General features: G+C 36.9%; 1 protein-coding gene across 3 annotated transcripts in view; it reads left to right on the forward strand.

The window, feature by feature from the left end:
• Window positions 1–24,402, forward strand: part of FLVCR1 (FLVCR choline and heme transporter 1) — a 37,955-nt gene extending 13,553 nt beyond the window's left edge. For 2 of the 3 annotated variants that reach the window (XM_060088492.1, XM_060088493.1), the window contains 7 exons: window positions 13,309–13,376; window positions 14,080–14,183; window positions 15,784–15,894; window positions 16,485–16,590; window positions 16,812–16,923; window positions 21,379–21,446; window positions 21,615–24,402. In XM_060088492.1, the coding sequence (XP_059944475.1) occupies window positions 13,309–13,376; window positions 14,080–14,183; window positions 15,784–15,894; window positions 16,485–16,590; window positions 16,812–16,923; window positions 21,379–21,446; window positions 21,615–21,689 (644 nt within the window). In that variant the 3' untranslated portion in view covers window positions 21,690–24,402. The remainder of the gene's footprint in view (window positions 1–13,308; window positions 13,377–14,079; window positions 14,184–15,783; window positions 15,895–16,484; window positions 16,591–16,811; window positions 16,924–21,378; window positions 21,447–21,614) is intronic. The other variant, XM_060088491.1, reaches the window with a different exon arrangement.
• Window positions 24,403–25,009: the final 607 nt, after the last annotated feature.

Below are 25,009 nucleotides of genomic sequence, written 5' to 3' on the forward strand. Positions count from 1 at the left end.
ATACTAAAGAGAGAAGCACTCTTTTTTTTTTTTTTTTTTGGCGGTACGCGGGCCTCTCACTGTTGTGGTCTCTCCCGTTGCGGAGCACAGGCTCCGGACGTGCAGGCCCAGCGGCTATGGCTCACGGTCCCACCGCTCTGCGGCATGTGGGATCTTCCTGGACCAGGGCACGAACCCATGTCGCCTGCATCGGCAGGCGGACTCTCAACCACTGCGCCACCAGGGAAGCCCAGAAGCACTCTTTTTAAAAAAAATTTTATTTAATTAAAAAAATTTTTTATACAGCAGGTTCTTATTAGTCATCCATTTTATACATATTACTGTATATATGTCAGTCCCAATCTCTCAATTCATCACAGCACCATCCTCCCCCGCCACTTTCCCCCTTTGGTGTCCATACGTTTGTTCTCTACATCTGTGTCTCTATTTCTGCCCTGAAACTGGTTCATCTGTACCATTTTTCTAGGCTCCACATATATGCGTTAATATACGATATTTGTTTTTCTCTTTCTGACTTACTTCACTCTGTGTGACAGTCTCTAGATCCATCCATGTCTCTACAAATGACCCAATTTCGTTCCTTTTAATGGCTGAGTAACATTCCATTGTATATATGTACTACATCTTCTTTATCCATTCATTTGTCCATGGGCATTTAGGTTGCTTCCATGACCTGGCTATTGTAAATAGTGCTGCAATGAACATTGGGGTGCATGTGTCTTTTTGAATTATGGTTTTCTCTGGGTATATGCCCAGTAGTGGAATTGCTGGATCATATGGTAATTCTATTTTTAGTTTTTTAAGGAACCTCCATACTGTTCTTCATAGTGGCTGTATCAATTTACATTCCCACCAGCAATGCAAGAGGGTTCCCTTTTCTCCACACCCTCTCCAGCATTTGTTGTTTGTAGATTTTCTGATGATGCCCATTCTAACCAGTATGAGGAAATACCTTATTGTAGTTTTGATTTGCATTTCTCTAATAATTAGTGAAGTTGAGCAGCTTTTCATGTGCTTCTTGGCCATCTGTATGTCTTCTTTGGAGAAATGTCTATTTAGGTCTTCTGCCCATTTTTTGATTAGTTTTTTTTTTTAACATTGAGCTGCATGAGCTGTTTATATTTTGGAGATTAATCCTTTGTCCATTGATTCGTTTGCAAATATTTCTTTCCATTCTGAGAGTTGTCTTTTTGTCTTTTTTCTAGTTTCCTTTAAGTTTCATTAGGTCCCATGTGTTTATTTTTGTTTTTATTTCCATTACTCTAGGAGGTGGATCAAAAAAGCTCTTGCTGTGATTTATGTCAGAGTGTTCTTCCTATGTTTTCCTCTAAGAGTTTTATAGTGTCCAGTCTTACATTTAGGTCTCTAATCCATATAGAGTTTATTTTTGTGTATGGTATTAGGGAGTGTTCTATTTCATTTTTTTTTTACATGTAGCTGTCCAGTTCTCCCAGCACCAATTATTGAAGAGACTGTCTTTTCTCCATTGTATATCCTTGCCTCCTTTGTCATGGATTAGTTGACCATAGGTGCATGGGTTTACCTCTGGGCTTTCTATCCTGTTCCATTGATCTATATTTCTGTTTTTGTGCCAGTACCATATTGTCTTGATTGCTGTAGCTTTGTAGTATAGTCTGAAGTTGGGGAGTCTGATTCCTCCAGCTCCGTTTTTTTCCCTGAAGACTGTTTTGGCTATTTGGGGTCGTTTGTGTCTCCATACACATTTTAAGATTTTTGTTCTAGTTCTGTAAAAAATATCACTGGTAATTTGATAAGGATTGCATTGAATCTGTAGATTGCTTTGGGTAGTATACTCATTTTCACAATATTTATTCTTCCAATCCAAGAACATGGTATATCTCTTCATCTGTTTGTGTCATCTTTGATTTCTTTCATCAGTGTCTTATAGTTTTCTGAGTACAGGTCTTCTGTCTCATTAGGTAGGTTTATTCCTAGGTATTTTATTCTTTTTGTTGCAGTGGTGAATGGGATTGGTTCCTTACTTTCTTCTTCTGATCTTTTGTTGTTAGTGTATAGGAATGCAAAAGATTTCTGTGCATCGATTTTGTATCCTGCAACTTTACCAAATTCATTGATTAGATCTAGTAGTTTTCTGGTGGCATTTTTAGGATTCTTTAGGATTCTCTATGTATAGTATCATGTCATCTGCAAACAGTGACAGTTTGACTTCTTCTTTTCCAATTTGTATTCCTTTTATTTCTTTTTCTTCTCTGATTTCCGTGGCTAGGACTTCCAAAACTACGTTGAATAATAGTGGCGAGAGTGGACATCCTTGTCTTGTTCCTGATCTTAGAGGAAATGCTTTCAGTTTTACACCATTGAAAATGATGTTTGCTGTGGGTTTGTCATATATGGCCTTTATTATGTTGAGGTAGGTTCCCTCTATGCCCACTTTCTGAACAGTTTTTATCATAAATGGGTGTTGAATTTTGTCAAACACTTTTTCTGCATCTATTGAGATGATCATATGGTTTTTATTCTTCAGTTTGTTAACATGGTGTATCACATTGATTGATCTGCGTATACTGAAGAATCCTTGCATCCCTGGGATAAATCCCACTTGATCATGGTGTATGAGTCTTTTAATGTGTTGTTGGATTCTGTTTGCTAGTATTTTGTTGAGGATTTTTGCATGTATATTCATCAGTGATATTGGTCTGTAACTTTCTTTTTTTGTAGTATCATTGTCTGGTTTTGGTATCAGGGTGATGGAGGCCTCATAGAATGAGTTTAGGAGTGTTTCTTCCTCTGCAATTTTTTGGAAGAGTTTGAGAAGGATGGGTGTTAGCTCTTCTCTAAATGTTTGATAGAATTCACCTGTGAAGCCATCTGGTCCTGGGCTTTTGTTTGTTGGAAGATTTTTAATCACAGTTTCAATTTTATTACTTGTGATTGGTCTGTTCATATTTTGTATTTCTTCCTGGTTCAGTCTTGGAAGGTTATACCTTTCTAAGAATTTGTCCATTTCTTCCAGGTTGTCCATTTTATTGGCATAGAGTTGCTTGTAGTCTCTTAGGATGCTTTGTATTTCTGTGGTGTCCATTGTAACTTCTCCTTTTTCATGTCTGATTTTATTGATTGAGTCCTCTTCCTCTTTTTCTTGATGAGTCTGGCTAAAAGTTTATCAATTTTGTTTATCTTCTCAAAGAACCAACTTTTAGTTTTATTGATCTTTGCTGTTGTTTTCTTTGTTTCTATTTCATTTATTTCTGCTCTGATCTTTATGATTTCTTTTCTTCTACTAACTTTGGGTTTTGTTTGTTCTTCTTTCTCTAGTTCCCTTAGGTGTAAGGATAAATTGTTTATTTGAGATTTTTCTTGCTTCTTGAGGTAGGCTTGTATTGCTATAAACTTCCCTCTTAGAACTGCTTTTGCTGCATCCCATTGGTTTTGGGTCATTGTGTTTTCACTGTCATTTGTTTCTAGGTATTTTTTGATTTCCTTTTTTATTTCTTCAGTGATCTCTTGGTTATTAAGTAGTGTACTGTTTAGCCTCCATGTGTTTGTATTTTTTATGTTTTTTCCCCTGTAATTGATTTCTAATCTCATAGCATTGTGGTTGGAAAAGATGCTTGATACGATTTCAATTTTCTTAAATTTACTGAGGCTTGATTTGTGACCCAAGATGTGATCTATCCTAGAGAGTGTTCCATGTGCACTTGAGAAGAAAATGTAATCTGCAGTTTTTGGATGGAATGTCCTATAAATATCAATTAAATCTATCTGGTCTATTGTGTAATTTAAAGCTTGTGTTTTCTTATTAATTTTCTGTCTGGATGATGTGTCCATTGGTGTAAGTGAGGTGTTAAAATCCTGCACTTTTATTGTGTTACTGTTGATTTCCTCTTTTATAGCCATTAGCATTTGCCTTATGTATTGAGGTGCTCATCTTTGGGTGCGTATATATTTATAATTGTTATGTCTTCTTCTTTCATTGATCCCTTGACCATCATGTAGTGTCCTTCCTTGTCTCTTGTAACATTCTTTATTTCAAAGTCTATTTTATCTGATATGAGTATTGCTACTCCAGCTTTCTTTTGATTTCCATTTGCATGGAATATTTTTTTCCATTCCCTCACTTTCAGTCTGTATGTGTCCCTAAGTCTGAAGTGGGTCTCTTGTAGATAGCATATATATGGGTCTTGTTTTTGTATCCATACAGTGAGCCTGTGCCTTTTGGTTGGAGCACTTAATCCATTTACGTTTAAGGTAATTATCGATATGTATGTTCCTATTACCATTTTCTTAATTGTTTTGGGTTTGTTTTTGTAGGTCCTTTTTGTCTTTTGTGTTTCCCACTTAGAGAAGTTCCTTTAGCATTTGTTGTAGAGCTGGTTTCGTGGTGCTGAATTCTCTGAGCCTTTCCTTGTCTGTAAAGCTTTTGATTTCTCCATCGAATCTGAATGAGATCCTTGCTGGGTAGAGTAATCTTTTTTTTTTTTTTTTTTGAAATTTATGATCTAGTAAGCACTGTTGCATTTATTAAGTTATTTATTTTTGGCTGTGTTAGGTCTTCGTTTCTGTGCGAGGGCTTTCTCTAGTTGTGGCAAGTGGGGGCCGCTCTTCATCGCAGTGTGCGGGCCTCTCACTATTGCGGCCTCTCTTGTTGTGGAGCACAGGCTCCAGACGCGCAGGCTCAGTAGTTGTGGCTCACGGGCCTAGTTGCTCTGCAGCATGTGGGATCTTCCCAGACCAGGGCTTGAACCCGTGTCCCCTGCATTAGCAGGCAGATTCTCAACGACTGCGCCACCAGGGAAGCCCTAGAGTAATCTTGGTTGTAGGTTCTTCCCTTTCATCACTTTAAATATATCGTGCCACTCCCTTCTGGCTTGTAGAGTTTCTGCTGAGAAATCAATTGTTAACCTTATGGGGGTTCCCTTGTATGTTATTTGTCGTTTTTCCCTTGTTGCTTTTAATAATTTTTCTTTGTCTTTAATTTTTGTCAGTTTGATTACTATGTGTCTTGGCATGTTTCTCTTTGGGTTTATCCTGCCTGGGACTCTCTGTGCTTCCTGGACTTGGGTGGCTATTTCCTTTCCCATGTTAGGGAAGTTTTCTACTATAATCTCTTCAAATATTTTCTCAGGTCCTTTCTTTCTCTCTTCTCCTTCTGGTACCTCTATAATGAGAATGTTTGTGCATTTAATGTTGTCCCACAGGTCTCTTAGGCTGTCTTCATTTGTTTTCTTTTTTTTTTTTTTTTCTTTATTCTGTTCTGCGGCAGTGAATTCCACCATTCTGTCTTCCAGGTCACTTATCTGTTCTTCTGCCTCAATTATTCTGCTATTGATTCCTTCTAGTGTATTTTTCATTTCAATTATTGTATCTCTGTTTGTTTGTTCTTTAATTCTTCTAGGTGTTTGTTCTTTAACTCTTCTAGGTCCTTGTTAAACATTTCTTGCATCTTCTTTTTTTTTTTTTTTTTTTTGCGGTCCGCGGGCCTCTCACTGTTGTGGCCTCTCCGTTGCGGAGCATGTGGGATCCTCCCGGATCGGGGCACAAACCCGCGTCCCCTGCATCGGCAGGCAGACTCTCAACCACTGCGCCACCAGGGAAGCCCTCTTGCATCTTCTTGATCTCCATTCTTTTTCCGAGGTCCTGGATCATCTTCACTATCATTATTCTGAATTCTTTTTCTGGAAGGTTGCCTACCTTCACTTCATTTAATTGTTTTTCTGGGGTTTTATCTTGTTCCTTCATCTGGTAGAAAGTACTCTGAGTTTTCATTTTGTCTATCTTTCCGTGAATGTGGTTTTCGTTGCACAGGCTGCAGGATTGTAGTTCTTGTTTCTGCTGTCTGCCAGCACTGTCTTCTTTTGTGAGTTCTCCCAGGGTGTTTTAGGTCCTTTATAAATTATAGTTCTGACCACCATAAGCATATGGAAATTGTCATCAATAATTCCTTTCTTTGACCCTGTGCAAACTGTCATCTATTTTGACTACTCTATCAACGTCTCATCCTTGTAGATCTTTCAGCATAGCAGACAGATATTCCTCCTAACACTGTAGCTCTGACTGCAGGCACCAACACATTGTGTTCCCTTCAGAGCTTTCTGACAGAGTATTCTTTTGTCCTTATATTAACACTGTTTATTAACCAATACCCCCTATTTCTGTCTTACTTGCCTTCAGAAGTCACTCACTGCTATTCTTTTCTTTATATTTTTTGGGGGCAGTGCACACAGGAGTACATAATTGTTTTATAAGTGTTAACAAATTATGCTGTGACCTAAACTCTTACCCTTTTACTGGGATTACTTCCCCCCACCCCTTTTCTTAGTGGAAATTATTAAACACAAAAGTAGAACATTTGATTTAATGAATTCTGAAGTACCCATCATCACCCAGCTTCAACAATTACCAACAGTTCACCAATACTGCTTTTATTTCCTCTGCATTTTTCCTGGAATGTTTTACCTTTTTAATTTTTTTTTTTTTTTTTTTTGGCTTTGGCCATGCTGCAGATTGTGGGATCTTAGTTCCCCAACCAGGGATCGAACCCGGGCCCTTGGCAGTGAAAGCGCAGAGTCCTAACCACCGGACAGCCAGGGAATTCCCTGGAATATTTTAAAGCAAATACCAGATGTTATATCATCTCATAATTAAATACTTCAGTTCCTTTTCTTAATTTTGGTTACCTCCACTGCTTAGCTTAAACCTAAAATTCATAACTAGGAAGTAGAGAAAATATAGTGGCTCACTGTTTTCTAGTAGAGCAAATTCATTTCTTTAGCCTATCATTTAAGGTGGCTTCTTTCCTTCTTTTATACCTCATTGTTTCCCAATACAAAATTCTCTTTTAGCCAAATTTATAACCAACCTTGTGTCACATACACAGACACACAAACATGCCTTCATATGCATATACACTGTTAATTCTCATCTCTGTAATACATTTTGTGCCATTATTTCTTTTACCTGAAATGTGTCCTTTTTTTCCTTAAGCAGTCCTATAAGAGCTAGCTTAACGTTTACCTCACTTATTGTTCATTGCATTATTCATTCATTTATTCATTTATCCTACCAATAATTATCAAGTATCTACTAAATGTATAATAGTGCCCCTAGATGCTGTATGGATTAGAAAGAAGCATGATACATGATTTCCACCCTGAAATAATTATAATTCAATTGAGGAGATTATGTAAACCTCTGAAAAGTAAACAATAGTGTAAAAGTTATTTATCAGAAAGATTACAACATAAGAGAAGTTGTATGGCAAGTGCATGCTAAAGGCCTTCAGAATACATAATTGGGACAAGATACAAGGAAGGAAGGGGTGTGGATGGCAGGGAAGGCATCACAGCAAAGATGGTGGTTGAGGCTGGCCTTGAAGGACAGGTTAGATTTGGATAGACAAGGGGGAAGAGGGTAATGGCATGAGCAAGGGCCTTAGATGGCACCGTCTCTGAATATTCTGATTTCTGTGGAGCTTTTATGTTTTTTATAGCACATTATTTAGCACCTGATTATGCATAAATAATTAGGTAAAAATTTGTTTAGTTGTTTGTAATTTGTAAAGGACTTCCATGTATATTATTTCAGCTAACTTTTGAGATAGAAAGATTATTATACTTATTTTAAAAATAAAGACTCTGAGTTCTCATTTCTTTTTCTTTTTTTAAAAACATATTTAAATATATATATATATTTTTGGCTGCATTGGGTCTTCATTGCTCTGTGCAGGCTTCTCATTGCGGTGGCTTCTCTTGTTGCGGAGCATGGGCTCTAGGCGTGCAGGCTTCAGTAGTTGCAGCACGCAGGCTCAGCTGTTGCGGCGCACAAGCTTAGTTGCTCCCTTGCTTGTGGGATCTTCCCAGATCAGGGATTGAACCCATGTCCCCTGAATTGGCAGGCGGATTCTTAACCACTGTGACTCCAAGGAAGTCCCTGCGCCAGGTCTTAGTTGGGATCTTTGTTGCCGCGTACAGGATTTTCATTTCAGCATGAGGGATCTTTAGTTGCGGCATGCGGGAATCTTTTAGTTGCGGCATGTGGGCTCTTAGTTGTGGCATGCGGGATCTGGTCCCTGACCGAGGATCGAACCAGGGCCCCCTGCATTGGGAGCATGGAGTTTTAACCACCGGACCACCAGGGAAGTCCCCTGAGTTCTCATTTCTTAATTCTAAATTTTATTTGTATAGGATTTAAAAGGTACAAAGGACATACAATGAAAAGTCAGTCTTCTTCCATCTCTATCCCCAGGTCATCCACTCCCTGGAAGGAATCACTGTTACCACCTGCAACTTAGTTGTTATCATCTGCAATTTATTTGTGAGGCTAGTATAACCTTGATATCAAAATCAGACAGGGACAGTGTAAGAGAAAAATTATAGGCCAGTTTTACCTATGAACCTAGGTGTAAAAATCCAAAATAAAATATTAGAAAACCTAATCCAGCTATTTATAAAAATGATAGCACATCCTGATGAAGTTTGGTTTATCTCAGGAGTGAGAAATGATTTAGTACTAGAAATGTATGCATATAATTGACCACAGTAAGAGATCAAAGAGGAAAATTTACCCAATGGCTGAGGAAAAAGCATTTGATAGAATACAATACCCATTGGTTAAAGACTCCTAGCCAATTGTGAGAAAAATGAACTTTCTGAACCTGATAAAGTTTATCTACAAAAACCCTATAGCAAACATCATTCCAAAAGCAGAACCTTAGGAACATTACCCTTAAAAATCAATAAGGGGGCTTCCCTGGTGACGTAGTAGTTGAGAGTCCGCCTGCCGATGCAGGGGACACGGGTTCGTGCCCTGGTCCGGGGAGATCCCACATGCCGCAGAGCGGCTGGGCCAGTGAGCCATGGCCACTGAGCCTGCGCGTCCGGAGCCTGTGCTCCGCAACGGGAGAGGCCACAACAGTGAGAGGCCCGCATACTGCAAAAAAAAAAAAAAAAAAAAAAAATCAATAAGAAGTATCTCTTAAAACAAGGATGCCTATTGTCACCACTTCTATTCAACATCCCACTGAAAGTCCTGGCTGGCCCACTAATACAGGAAAAATGAAAAGTATATGAATTGGAAAGAAAAAAGATGCTATTATTTGCAGATAATATGATTATGTATACCAGAGGTGAGCAAACTGTCTTAGGAGCCAAATCCGGCCGTTGCCGGTTTTTATAAAGTTTTGTTCGCTTACATATTGTCTATGGCTGCTTTTGAACTACAAGAGCAGCAGAGTAGCCACATTAGAGACCATATAGCCTGCAAAGCTAAAATATTTACTGTCTGGTCTTTTACAGAAAATGTTTTTGCTAACCCCATGGTCTACAAAATAATTCAAGAGAACCTACAGACTCTATTAGAACTAATAAGTATGGGTTCAGAAAGATTATGAGATACCTAACAATGTGAAAATATCAATTGCATTCTTATAAAAAGATATCTTTTATAATAGCAACCAAAAGTATAAGATGTGTAGGAATAAATCTACCAAAAAGAACTTAATGTAAATCAGCTATACTTAAATGTTAAAAAATAACTTTATAAATTATAAAATTGTAAAACATTGAAAGACATAAGAGAAGACCTCAATTAAGTGGAGGGATATACCATGTTTTCGGAAGACTCAAGGTTGTAATAATGCCAGTTAACCTTACAGGACCACTATATTAACAAATGCCAATTATGGATTTGGACTGATAGAAAGGCCAGACACAGACACAGGCTTCAGAAACTGAACAGAGTTTACTTGTTGAAGGAATTAGAAAGAGGGAGTTGGGATACCCTGTGGAGCATTCAATAATATTCCCCAGGACAGTTGGAGAAGTTTCTTGACTTGATATTCGTCACCGAAGGGGTGCATAGTTAGGGATCATAATGTCTGAATGTGTGAGAGTCATATCACACCTTTTGGAATTGTACCTGTCCCCCTCCATGCTTAGTATTATGTACAAAAGATTGGAGCAGACTTGTACATGGGATAGTCTGGATAGGCACTACACTCCTAGGACAGGTTTTCAGGATTTTTTAGTGTCCAAAACTCAGGAACCAAATAAACCAAGAAACTTTTTTTTTTTTTTTTTTTTTTTTGAGTTAGGGCTATTTGGAGAAAGCATGATCCCTCACTGTCCCCATCTGTAGCTACTTGCTATCTGAAACTCAGACAAATACCATACTCTAGATTCAGCTAACAGTATTCTTTGCTGTGATAATTTTTTCTCCAGATTCTGGCTGTCCTCACTGAGGTCTGGAATAGATTTGAGATCACCATAGGGTACAGTGCAGTAGAGTACACTCAAGCCTCAGCACAGGCCTCCTTTATTTTCCTTGGCCTCCCAGGCTAACCTAGCTGGGTCCCTATGCATTCCTGAACTCAGTGGGAAGTGAGTAACAAAGGCTAGTTACCCAGGGGTTTTTGATAAGATCTTTAGACCTAGGCCTCATCTTGCAATCTCCACCTTAAACAGGGTTTGTAATAAAACTTAGCTAATTCTGAAATTCCTGTGAGATAAGTAAGGGCCAAGAACAACAATGGTAATTTTGTTAAAGAACAAGGTAAGGAACTAATTCTCAGATATCAAGATTTATAGAGCAGTGGTAATCAAGATCTCATGTATTAGTAAGGGATAGACAATTAGATCACTGGAACAGAATAGAGAGCCCAGGGACCTAGCCCTGTGTATCAGTTAGCATAGGCTAGGTTGTATTATAGCAATGAAACCCCACCAAAAAAAATCTTAGTGGCCAAACACATCAAAAGTTTATTTCTTGACAATGCTACCTGTTCACTGTGAGTAGGCAGCAAATTACTCAGGGATCCAGGCACATATCTCCATGATTACTCAGGTAGGAAATGAGAAGTCTCACTTTTACTTACCTTTAAAGTCATATGGCCATGCCACTAAGTGCCTGGATAGAGAAAAACTAGAATATTTGCAGACAGCTGTGATGACTAGAACATTATGCATATATGAAAACTTGATATTTGTAGAAGAGAATCTACATAGTAAATTGTCCTGGGACAATCAATTAGCCATAGAGGAAAAATAAAGTGAAATTAGAAAATGAATTGTAGATTAAAGATCAAAGGGTAAAAATCAGAACTTTAATTTTTTTTTTTTTTTTTTTTTTTGGCCACGTGGCACAGCATGTGGGATCTTAGTTCCCTGACCAGGGCAGGGATTGAACCCGTGCCTCCTGCAGTGGAAGTGTGGAGTCTTAACCACTGGACCTCCAGGGAAGTCCCCAGAACTTTAATGTTTTAGAAGCAATAAAGGGAAGGGAAGGGAACCATCTTTAGTATTCTTAAAAGAATTTCCTAATGCAAAAAACATAAACCCTAAATAAAAAGATTGATAAATATGTACATCAAAATAATGATATTTTCTAAAATGACATGACATAGGCTATGAGAAAATGTCTGCAATGCACATAACCAACAAAGGCTTCGTACTCACAATATAAAATTGACCCCTACTAGTCACTAAGGAAAGAGCAAACAGTCTGGGGAAATCAGAAGGCATTTATATGTTTGTGTGTGTGTATATTGCTCATGTATGATGCTCAACCTTACTAGTAATTGAGGAAATTCAAATCAAAACCAAAGTAAGATACAATAGCCCACACATTCAAATTGGCAAAAAAAAAAAAAGAAAAAAATTTTTTAATCTGATGCAAACAAATTTGGCAAGGATGTAGAGTAAAGGAACTCTGTTGGTAGTACAGCAAGTCCCCTACATATGAACCTTCAAGTTGTGAACTTTCAAAGATGCAAACGTGCATTCCATCCACGTCAGGTGTGAGTGAAGTTGCAGCTTGTCCCCCGTCTCCTATTGCTGAAGATCCTTCAGCTCTACCATCTCCCGCCTCCTCTCCCTCCTCCAGTCTAACTCTTCTTGCCTGTTCACTTGATGCCAGCCCCTGTATGTCAGCTGTTGTACTGTACTACTGTACTTTTCAAGGTACTGTACTGTAAGATTAAAAATGTTTTCTTTATTTTTTGTTTGTTTTTTATGTATTATTTGTGTGAAAAGTATTATAAACCCATTACAGTACAGTACTATATAGCTGATCGTATTACTTGGGTACCTAGGCTAACTTTGTTGGACTCACGAACAAATTCGACTTACAAACCCACTCTCGGAACAGAACTCGTTCATATGTAGGGGACTTACTATATAAACTGGCACACCCATTTTGAAGGGTATTTTGGCTATATCTAGAAAGTAGAAGTTTTACTCCTAGGTACATACTTAGAGAAACCCTTATACATAAGAACAAAAACATAGTATTTATTGCAACATTGTTTTAAATAGCAAAAAACTGGAAAAAGCCTTAACACGTCTGTTGACTTAGGACAAGAGATAATTAAATGGAAGTATATTCACACAATGTACTATTATACACCAGAGAAAACTGATGAGCTAGAACTAAAAGTATCAACATGGTTAAATCTCAAAACCATGATATTGAGTGATATGAGCAAATTGCAGATGGATACTAATACCATATTATTTATATAAAATTTAAATACATGCAGAATAATTCTAACTGTTGTGTATTGATACATATATGTTATAATATCTACGATAATAAACACCACGATCAGGATGGGGATTACCTCTGAGGAAGAATAGCATTAAGGAAGGTCTAAAAAAATGAATCTACAGCAAAGATGGCAAAATGTTAATGTTTAGCAAGAGGGTGATGAGTAAGGGTATTTGTTAAATTAGTCTCTGTACTATTTTGTATGCTTGAAATATTTAATAATAGAGAAACAATAAACTTAAATTTCAGCTAGGTTAAAAGACTTAGACCTAAAGTTACACAACATATGTGAAGAAACTCCATGATTCAAACCTAGTCATATGATTCCTGATAACCAGCTGTTTTTATTTTTCCTTTTTAAGTATTCTTTAATTAACATTTTCTTACTAATTGCCTTATAAGTCTTTGATGCAGGGGTGAGATCTCTGAAAGAGGGATTCTGTCTTAATGCTTTAACATTCATTAGCTTGTGTAGGCGCTCAGGAAGCAATCCGTTGCTAGATTGCTGTATACAGTGTTATGCATGGGACTGTGATTTCTGGTCCATATGTCTGAATCTAAATAATAGTAAATGATGTAATGACAGAATTTTACAATCACAATCTCTAGTAAGTTTAGGTGTTACGTTGATCAGTCCACATCCTGAAAGGGAATAGCAAGAGGTCTTAATTTTTTCTGTCAACTGTCTAAGAAGACATTATATTTTCATAACTGTCACAGAGTGTTCCATATTACTTTATGAACTAGTACATGGTACATTGATAGTTTTCTCTTTATTTATTGTAGGTATCATGACTGGAGCATTTTATTCAGTCTCAACATTATTAAATCAAATTATACTGACATACTATGAGGTAAGCTTCTGCCTATATTGTGTTGCATGCCTGGCCAAGAATTTTTCTTTAGCAATATAATTCCTGTTAGCATGATCATAAGGCTAAAGATTTATGACCTTGTTGCTGTAAAAGATTTATATTTGTTTTCACTGAGAATACATTTAATCCAGTTTATAAAACAACATGGAAAGCAGAAGTCATTATTGCTTTGACAATACCTCAGTCTTTTAAAAAAATTTTTTTAAAGAGATAGTGTGACTGGTTATATGAAAAAAGACAAAGAACAAACTTTAAAAGAAACCAACACAAATATAAAGATGTAAATATCAAGCTCTGATCTCTCTTTGCTTTTGAAAGGAGAATGTAGTTGTAGTATGTAAAAGCTATCAGCTTAACTTCCTTTTCAGACATCTGTGAATTACTTAAGAATTCTAACAAAAATTACTGTACTTCTAACCATGGAAGATCAAGAAAAATTCCCTTTTTGATTTCTCCCATATATCAGGGTTTTTTTTTTTTCCGTTTTAATGTAGAATGTCCTTGAACATGTGCTTTACCTTCCTCTACCCCATTCACCTTAACACATGTACTGAATTCTTCATGTTATATTGTATGCTCAATTTTATCTGCTATTTCCATTGACTTTGAGAAGGTATTGGAATGTGAAGGATCTGTTTGAATTAGAAGTATCTGATCAACTTCTTTTGAAAAAAATTTTAAGGGAGAAGAAGTGAATGCTGGAAGGATTGGGCTAACGCTAGTATTAGCTGGAATGGTGGGTTCTATTCTTTGTGGTTTATGGCTGGATTATACCAAAACATACAAGTAAGTGAAAGTAGGCAAATGTATGGTGTACAACCTAAGGTATTTTGGTTTTAAAGGAACCTTTACTTTTTATTTTAAGAAATTTACAAAGTGTTATTATTACTAAAAGACTTGGATTCTAGACACTTTTAGGTTCCCTTAACTTCTGAATACAGTAGTCTCTGTATTATCTTATCGGTCATGTTTATTTCAACTTTGAGAACTTGGATACCTTATGAACTCTCCTCCCCTCCAATAATACTCATATATACCTCTTCAGAATGGATCATTTCTATTCTGAAAAGGGCCCTTTCTGAGAAACATTTGACTTCTGACAGAGACTTTATATTGCTCTTTTCTCATGTTATGAACTTAAAAACAAACAAATAAAAAGTTGTTCTTTCCTATCAAAAGGCTTTTTGGTAAAAATTTTTTGGCTAAAATGCCCCCAAACTGTAGTTCCACTTAACTATAATACTGTAATACATAATATGAAGATGCTATATTGTACATCTATATGGAACCAGAAAAATGCTAATACAAAAGAAAAAGTGAGTAATACCAACTAGGAGACTGAGAAAGGGATTTCAGAGGCAGCATCTTTTGCACTGGGCCTTAAAAGAATACCTATATTTCAAAAAAAATAAAAAGAAGAAGAAGAATAGCTACATTTCTCAACAGACAGAAACTTGCCATCTGTTTGGGAGAAATGAATGAATGGAACTAGGAATGAATGAAGTAATGGAACTATGTCCTCTGCGCCTTTCAAGGCCTAAGATATATTTGATACCATTATCTAAACCCTTTCAAAGTATTGCTGATCTTGAAATTCTCCAAGATAGTTCTCGTGTAATTTAAGACAGCACTTACTGTGGCTTCATTATTACATAATGGTAGCTTAGAGTAAAACCCATTAAATTTGTAGATGAAGGGAGCATATGTAAAGGATTTATATTTATTAATAGTCCTTGGTCCATTTTATAATTAGGAAACTGGATTGGCATAGAAATGTTCTTTGTTGCCCTGGCTTTCTTCTCAGGATAACTGCCATTCATTCACCAAGTTCCTGTTATGTGCATCACTCTTAGCTAGGAATCGTGGGAAGTAATATTTGATCCCTGTCCTTAGGACCTTTGCAGTCTAATTGGGAAAAATAAGGTGTTCACATATGTAAAGTTAAATAATAATATAACAGACTAAAATATATGTCAAGTGCCAATTATATAGATAGAAAATGATTAGGGAGTTTGGAAGAAAGGAGAATCTTGTAAGCTGCAGTGGTTAGGAAAAGCATTTTGGAAGAGGCGGAATTTGATCTGTATCTTGAAATACGGCTAGGGGACTATCCCATTTGGTGGCACAAAAATGATTTTATCCTTATGAGTTTTCCTTCTTGTCTGAGCATTGGATATGATGTGAGTTTTGTTGTCCGTTGCTGTTGAAACTTAAATTTAATCTTTCAAGTCCATGCCTTGGTGGAAACATTTTCCATAGATAAGGAGGGGTTAATCTTGAAATCTGAAGAATTTCTTACTGTATGGACAGAGCATAGCTAGACATGATTTTTATGTGCCTAAGAAAATCAGACAAAATACTAACAATTTTGTTGTTTTTGTTTTAGACATACTACTTTGACAGTTTACATTTTGTCTTTTGTTGGAATGGTTATATTTACTTTCACACTAAACCTTGGACACATTGTCATCGTGTTTGTCACTGGAGGGTTGCTTGGGTAAGCATCACTTGTGTTTAGGAGGAATGATAGCATGCTATTATAATTCTGAAGTACTACTACTGTGGTTTCTTAATTTTTTTAAGTTCATCCAAAAGTTCTTTAATATTTTATTTTTTATTTTTTTATTTGTTTAATGTCTTTATTGGAGTATAATTGCTCAAAAGTTCTTTAATATTTTAAGCTTTAAAAATCTGTTTTGTGCACGTCAATGTGTAATTCTTTACAACTATAAAAATTAGCTTAAAATTATTTTTTTGCTATACTATAGGTGAAAAATGGTTAAGCCTTACTTAATCCAAGTAACTTTACTTGGCTAGAAAGACAACTGACTTAGAAAACTAGGGGTAAATTTTTCTCAGGAAAAAAAATTAGAAACTGTTTTGCTTCCTAGTTCATGGTTTTGTGTCTCAGTTCTCATGTCCTTGGGTTAATTGGTGAATCATAATAGTGCCTTCCTTTCACATACCAACCTCAAAACATTCACTTACTTGATAATTAGAATAGGTACGAGAAGTTAAGCAATTGCATCAATATGTGATCTTGTCCTTTTAATGATTCTTTCTGTGATTTTGGATTTATTTTCTTAGTTTCTTCATGACTGGTTACCTCCCCTTGGGTTTTGAATTTGCTGTTGAAATCACTTACCCTGAGTCTGAAGGTACTTCATCTGGTCTTCTTAATGCTGCTGCACAGGTAAACCTCTGATTTCTCTTAAATCTGAGACCATTAGTTTGCCAAATAGTCTAGTGGATAATGAGTTTGACCATAGTTTTTGTTTTAAAAATTCTACCTTTCAATGCATGTTTCTAGAAGCCAAATCATATGAATAAAATAGTTAAGAAAAGTTCTGGGGAAAACATTATATTTGTTTTAAAGAAGCAAACAATAAAAATATTTCTCTTACTTTATTTTAGATATTTGGAATTTTATTCACATTGGCGCAAGGAAAGCTCACATCAGACTATGGTCCTAGGACAGGGAACATTTTCCTCTGTGTTTGGATGTTTGTAGGCATCATTTTAACAGGTAAATTAGGGAATTTACCTGCCAAAGTACTCGTGTCTTGTCGTCTTTATATTTAATTTTCATTTATATTGCTTCTCAAGGCTTGACAGAACTCAAGAAAAAAATGAGACAAAAAGCAGGATATTATTGTTTCCCTTCAAGGATATGAATCTATGAATTCATTTTTCAGGTTTCAAATTCAATGCAATTACTATGCATAGAAAACAAAACCATTGTAACAAGTGTCAGTAAAGGCCTGGAATGGACAGACCTGGCCTCAAGTTCTGATTCTGCTGCTCACTAGCTGTGTGACTTTGAAAAGTTACTCAACCTCTCACATCCTCCCTTTCTCATTTATATAATAGGGTATTAAAAGCCTGCTTTATGATGGTTATACAATTTTTTGAATATAATTTTAAAAACACTGAATTGTATACATTAAAGGGGTAAATGTTATGTGAATTGTATCTCAAAAAATGTATATAGATGTAATATAAATATGGTAAAAATAGCAAAAAGAAAGGGGGAATGCAACTATACTATTGCAAGATTTCTACATCTTTCTTGAAGTAATTCTATATAAAGTCTAAGAAGATTGTGATAAATTAAAGATGCAGTGTAATCCCTAGAGCAATGAATAAAAAATAAACAACAACAACAAAAAAAGCCTGCCTTAGAGGGTTGCTGTGAGGATTAACTGAGATAGTTGATGAAAAGCTCCTAGTATAGTGTCTGGCACCTAGGACATGCCTGATCATGTATCACATAGGCTGCTTTTTTTTTTTTTAAGATTTTTTTTTTTTTTTGGCTGCATCGAGTCTTAGTTGCGGCATGTGGGATCCTCCGCTGTGGTGTGCAGGCTCTTTGTTGCAGCACACGGGCTTCTCTCTAGTTGTGGCCCATGGCTTTTGTGCTCAGTAGTTGCGGCACATGGACTTAGTTGCCCTGTGGCATGTGGGATCTTAGTTCCCTGACCAGGGATCAAACTCATGTCCCCTTCATTGGAAGGCAGATTCTCAACCACTGGACTTCCAGGGAAGTCCCCTTAAGATTTTTTTGATGTGGACCATTTTTAAAGTCTTTATTGAATTTTTGCTTCTGTTTTATGTTTTGTTTTTTTGGCTGTGAGGCATGTGGAATCTTAGCTCCCCAACCAGGGATCGAACCTGCACCCCTTGCATTGGAAGGCGAAGTCTTAACCACTGGACCGCCAGGGAAGTCCCAGGCTGTTATTATAATGTGGTAACCATGGGAAGAAGTCAAATGGTGGTGGTGGAAATAGCGTGTGGAATTATTTGCCAGTTCTTCTTAGGTCTAGTCAGAATAGACATGGGCAGGAAAGAGAATAGTGCCCAATCTCCAGAAAAAGAGCATGTAAAAGAACTTTTATCCATAGTTTGTCCAGGCACATGGGTGTAAGGATGAATTTCGAAGCAAGATTTATAGGGAATTCCCTAGCATTCCAGTGGTTAGGACTCTGAGCTTTCACTGCCGGGGCCTGGGTTCGATCTCTGGTTAGGGAACACAGATCCCAGAAGCTGTGGGGCATGGCCAAAAAAAAAAAAAAAAGCAAGATTTATATCCAGTAGTGCTTCCAGGCCCATGTTGGCCTCAACTGTTATTGCACTTTATTAATTTCTTTCTGAGTCCCCTTGTCAACATGAGAGACAGAAGCCATGGAGAGTTGAAGAGGGATTATTTTTTTGATCTGCTATAACTTGATTCAAGGATAGAATCTAACAGAAAGATATGAGTCAAGGCTTCTTTTTATATTCATTGAATACCTGATCATTCTTTTTGAAACCCCCAATATGATAAGTGCTTACCAGTGATTAGCACTTATTTTGGAAATACACAACCACCTAAGGTCACTATCATTCATTCATTACACTCAAAGGGACTAAATGTACCATTTCCTCAAAGAAAAACATCCTACCACGGAAGTGTTTTCCTCTTACTCTCTTCAGTTAGTAAAACAAAGCATACAAAACTGAATGTTTTGTAACTGAATGTATGTAATTTAATACGTTAACTGTCTTAACTACTGATCTGTCATAAATAATTCCATATTTGTTCTTAATTTCCAGGGAAGTAACACCTAGCTATCAAATAGAGTGTTTCTGTTGCACAAAAAAGGGAACAGTTTTGTGTTCTCTTTTCACATTATCTTATAGTAAGATTCATAAATGTTAATTCAAACAGGTGAAGTACAGAAAATTAAGAAGTGAAAAAAAATCTTTAAAATTAGTTTTACATTGATACTTTTGCCACCTAAAAATGCTAATTAATGTCTCTCATATGTTGAATATTTTACTGGAGAGAGGTGATGGATTTATATCCAGTAGTTATTTGTTTAGACAGAGGAAAGAAGGCTGGGAAATTACTGAGGTGTGGTAAAGGTGGTACCTTTTCTTTTTACATTTTTTGAGAATTGTTGGCAGGTCTTGTTTTGACAGGGGAATTACCATTTAAATGCAGTGCATTCTGCTTTTCCAGTATTGACAGCTCTCTGTAAAGTCTATTATATATGCTCCTTAGACCATTTATGTCCATTGAAAAAAGTGTTTCTAAGTACTTCACGGTGTTTCTAAATTCTATGATTAATATTAATGGTAAAGAAATCCAGTTTCCCCCTATAAAAAACGAGTAGCCTCTTTGCTTTGGTGGATTGTACAACAGTGTCGAGCAGATCAGCCGATATCGATCATTGCTGCAATTTAAAGCATGACGTTTTAATATCAAGCTGCTTGTAAGTATGAGCTTGTTACACAACATCCCTTTAAAATCATTTAAATGCATTCAGAAAGGCCATTTTACATATATCCAATTAGTTCAGCATAAATATCTGAATTTCTAAAATACTGGTATCAGTAATGGAACAGAATTATAAGGGGCAGTGTGGATTTCTAAAGAAGCATTAGTCTAATTTTTAAGACTGATTTTACTTTCACCTTTCAGACTTTGCTTTATGACTGATTAGATTACTTAACTACTCACAAACTTTTATCTTTTCTTGTTTTACACTCTCTTTGTGCAGTCTATGGCCTTAACTACCACATTAATCTGTACCTTCAGACCCTGATCGCTTTCACATTTCAGACCAATATGTCTAATCATCTATTTATCTCTGGACCTGGATGTCCCATGGGATTTTATATTCAACCTGTCCAGAACTGAACTCACCACCTTCCCAATCACACCAATTTGTCTTGTATTTTCAGTTTCAATAACTAGGACCTCCATCCATTCAATTGCCCAAGCAAGTCACCCACTTCCCCCTCCCTAATCCCCATTTTTCATATCCTATCAAACCACTGAGTCTTCTTTTTAAAATATTATTTATTTATTGGCTGCGTTGGGTCTTATTGGAGGCACACGGGGCTTTCGCTGAGGCGTGCGGGCTCTTCGTTGCGGCGCTGGGCTTCTCTCTAGTTGTGGCGTGTGTGAGTTCTGTAGTTTGTGGCATGCGGGCCCTCTCATTGAGGCGCACGAGCTTAGTAGTTCTGGCACGCGGGCTTAGTTGCCCCGCAGCATGTGGGATCTTAGTTCCCCGACCAGGGATCGAACCAACGTCCCCTGCATTGGAAGGCGGATTCTTTACCACTGGACCACCAGGGAAGTCCCTCAAACCACTGAGTCTTATTTGTTCGATTCTAAAATATCTCTGAAATCTGTCCCTATATCACCATTTCTCACACATGCAGGTCTTACCACCTCTCAGCAGGATGAAAGCCTCTTGACTGGCCTTCCTGCCTCTAGTCTTGTTGCTGATGACATCCCCCGCACAGCTGCCAGACTGAGCTCCCTAACGGACAGACCTGATCATGTCCTCCCCTACTCAGACGCAATGTCATCCTGCCAACCCAGCCTCCCATCTTGCCACCTGCCTCTTGTACTTGATGTTCCAATGATCCCAAACTACCTCTAGTGCCAAGAATAGACTGTACTCTTCCTGTCCTGGTCTCTTGGCATGTACTGGTTTCCTCCTGCCTAGAATGCCTTCCCCTCTCCTCTTATCTGCTTGACAAGTTCCAACTCATTTTTCAAGTTTCAGTTCAAACATATCTCCTCTGGTAAGCCTTTCCTGATTTCCTTCTGACATAGGCATTTTTTTCCCCACACTTCCACTACACCCTGTGTGCATGCCTGCATTATTGGAGTTGTTATACAGTGTTATAATTGTTTGCATGTCAGTGTTTCCCTATACTGGAGTGTCCTTTAGGGAAAGGATGGTGCTTTTCATCTTTGTGTCTTGGTACTTAGCATTCTGTATTTGTTCACTAATGAATGACTTGCTAATTAAGTTAATGGCTTAGAGAGATACTATTATTTTTTCAGGCTACAAGAATGTTATGGAATATTATGGTACTGTAGAGTGCTAAATTTGACAATATCAAAAAAGATATTGTATTGCTTAGAAAAAAGTATATTTATACATACTCTACGGTAACTCCATTGATGCTTTTCTCTTTGCAGCATTAATCAAGTCCGATCTGAAAAGACACAATATAAATAAAGGAATTACAAATGGCGATATTAAAGCTGTAAGTAGTGAATATTTTTATGATTATACTATTGAGAAATGTGTGCTAGGGTGACTGTAAACCCATCTACCCCATCAGCTGTTTTTTTTTTTTATTCCTGTGGATCTGTCATAATGGCATATGCTGGATACGTACTGTAAATTTTTTATCCTCTTATTCTTTCTACAGGTACCAGTTGATAGCCCCACAGATGAAGAATCAAAAACTATTCTGATGTCCAAGCAATCAGAATCAGCAATTTGAGGTGAAAGGAAAAGTTAATATCATGTGATGATTGAGTAATAAAGCTTAGTTTATAGGTTGTGGGGAATGGACACTTACTTGAAAATTATTGTATGACTCCTGTATGCAGTTACTGTTCTTACTTGTTAATTTAAGCAATATTTTGCTTTAAATACTTTTGTTTACATCATTTTAACACTACCATTTATCTAATGAGTGTCCCATCTTATATTATTGACCTAAAAGTAAGCTTCTTGACATTTGGTTTTCAAAAGTAAATGTTCTTTTTGTAGAAAATGGAAGCTTAGAAGGCTTTCTAAAATGATAATATGGAGGTCCAATCCCTTCAAGTCACATAGGAGTACATGCAGTTTGTTTATATACAACTATCCAGTGGAACCAAGTGTACAATGTATTCCTAATTATCTCCCTTTCCATTGTTCAGACCAGCTGTCCAAGCCCCCTCAGTGTGAATACAGTCTACGAATATGACACTTCTAACCCACCAAATGACACTATTGGGATGAGACTTCCAGATGACCTCTTAAGATTTTTCCCATTTCTTACATTCTTGTTAGAAAATACTTTGTAACAGGTACTGTCAGTGGCCATAAAAACTTTTCTGTGTGCAGACGGAACCCATAACTTTGGTCTTAGGCATATGTTCTCATTAAGCGAAGTAGCCCAGACACAGCCTCATTACCTTGAGTTCTTCTTTGTGCTGCCTTCCCATTCATTGTAAGAATGCTAACACTATATTTTTTCACTCCAACTTGATATAGAGTAGTTTTGTATCCACTACCTTTTTTTACTCTTTTTTTTTCTTCAATGTATAACTTTCTAGTAAGAAAATTTCATCCTATGTGTTACTGGCTTTTTCATGATTTTTTGTATCACACCTTATACTTTTGCCTTGAAGATTCCTGAGATAAGGAAATCTGTAATAACTTCAGGTAGCCTAGGTATTCCCATTTAGTGGAGGGAGACCTCTTGAAATGCTGTCTGTTCTAATTCAGCAAATCATTCTTTATGGAATCTTTATCATTCTTTGAGGAATCCTTTGCCCAGGTCTGTGCTCCCTCAGTGTGTTGGGGGAGTGGATTCTTTTCTTCACCACAGAATGTGCATAGGCTCCAAACTGTTGGAACAGTTTGCTCTTTTACATGCTCAGGGTAAGGAGAATAGGACCAAATGCATTTCCACAGTGCCTACCACTGCGTTTTGTTTACAGTGAGAATCTCAATGTTGTTCATGTCCTGGCTCTCTAAGCTGATAGGAATATCTTTAGAGTAATGGCATTTAAACAGCCATAATATTTATATTATGTCCACATAAACACAGAAAGCCAATCAGGTATTCCCTTGAATATCCTTGAAGTGAATTAGCAATTCTGATTTGGGTGTACTATATGCATCGCTTTATACTGAAATTATAACATTCTCTGTAACCAAATGACAGTAAATTATGTGGAATCTTACCCTGGAGAATGTGTTAACCAGAAGAACTTAGCTGGGAATCAGGAACTTCAGGTCTATGTCCTCGATCTGTTTCTAGTTTTCCTGTAAATCAGGCAGGACTTTTCTCATCCGTATAATGAATGTGTAAAATTTGATCTCAGAGATCTTTTTTGAATTTTAAATGCACTCATCGGGGATAGACCAAATCATTGTACCACAGGAACTTAAATCTAGCTGTAGAAAAATTCCCTGGACAGTTGAATAAACAACTGTGGTTGTTACCTTGTAGATACAGGGAACTTAAAATCTGTTTTTAGAACTCCCCTGGTGGCGCAGTGTTTAAGAATCTGCCTGCCAAGGCAGGGGACACGGGTTCAAGCTCTGGTCCCGGAAGATCCCACATCCTGCGGAGCATCTAAGCCCGTGCGCCACAACTACTGAGCCTGTGCTCTAGAGCCCACGAGCTGCAACCACTGAGCCCGCGGGCCACAACTACTGAAACCTATGCACCTAGATCCTGTGTCTGCAACAAGAGAAGCCACCACAATGAGAAGCCTGTGCACCACAACGAAGAGTAGCCCCTGCTCACCACTAGAGAAAGCTCTCACGCAGCAACGAAGACCTAACACAGCCAAAAGTAAATTAATTTAAAAAATATGCATGACAAAATTTTTAAAAAATAAAATCAAATCTGTTTTTAGCCTTTTTGTTCAGTTGGTGATAGCTCAGGCAGAATATGCTGAATCATTAACTTCCTTAGATATTTACATCACAGATTTTATGGCCAAAAATATATTTTAAGGCCCCTCCTCTAAATAATTGTTTTTACTTTTAAACTGTCAATGTTATTTCAAATAATCATATACTTGTCAAGTTCCTGAGGTTTGAACAAATTACAGATAAAAGTTGGAATATTTTATTTCTGAGAAGCATATATACATATATGTCATGTGTATTTTTCCTTGTTGATTAGAAAAAGAATGACATATGTGACAAAACACAAATTGAATTGATAATTTTTCTGTATTTTGAACTAAATTTGTCTGTAATATATCAAACAAGAATGTCATGTAATTCTATGTCGTATCTTTGGAATATGGAGTTGGTAACTATCACTTGTATAAACTTTAATCAAGTGATTTTAGAAAGAAACTGGATGCTTTCAAAAGCTCTTGTATTTATAAAATGTTGCAAATATAGCTTTTGCCTTTTGTGAATGTGTTTTAAAAATGTGTTTTAAAAATATGTGTAAACATAGAGTATTACCTGAAGAATGCCTGTCTGTCCTAAGTCATTTTTCATGTTCTAATTTTTGCTCTTTGTACTATTTAGCTTTATGCTTGTTCTTCAGTTATTTCAGACTTGAGATAAATTTATTTTTTTAAGGTTAATTTTGTGTGGCTTTTTTTTTTTAAGTCCTGATGTTTTAGTACACATGGAGAATGGAAAGGGATTATAACATTTCAGAATGGGCCAAAGGAGAGAGGTGGTTTGTGGAATACAGTAAGTCCCCTACATATGAACGAGTTCTGTTCCCAGAATGCATCCCTAAGTCCAATTTGTTTGTAAGTCCAACCAAGTTATTTTCACTTTTGTTTCCATTGTTATTGCTTGGCGCTTCTTAGCAGTAGTACCAGCTACATCCCTGCTGCTTTCATGCTTGCTTCCAGACATCCTAGGCTTGAAATAAATATGCTACACTACTGTACTCTATATAGTACTGTACAGTAAGGTACACAAAAGCACATGATTGGACATGCAAATGCACGTTCGCATCTTTGAAAGTTCACAACTTGAAGGTTCGTATGTAGGGGACTTAACTGTACAAGGTAACAAAACCCACCAGGGTCAGGATCCAGATCAGGGTCAGGGCTGAGCCAGCAA

The sequence above is a fragment of the Mesoplodon densirostris genome, chromosome 2 (genome assembly GCF_025265405.1).
Source record: "Mesoplodon densirostris isolate mMesDen1 chromosome 2, mMesDen1 primary haplotype, whole genome shotgun sequence".
Classification (NCBI taxonomy): domain Eukaryota; kingdom Metazoa; phylum Chordata; class Mammalia; order Artiodactyla; family Ziphiidae; genus Mesoplodon; species Mesoplodon densirostris.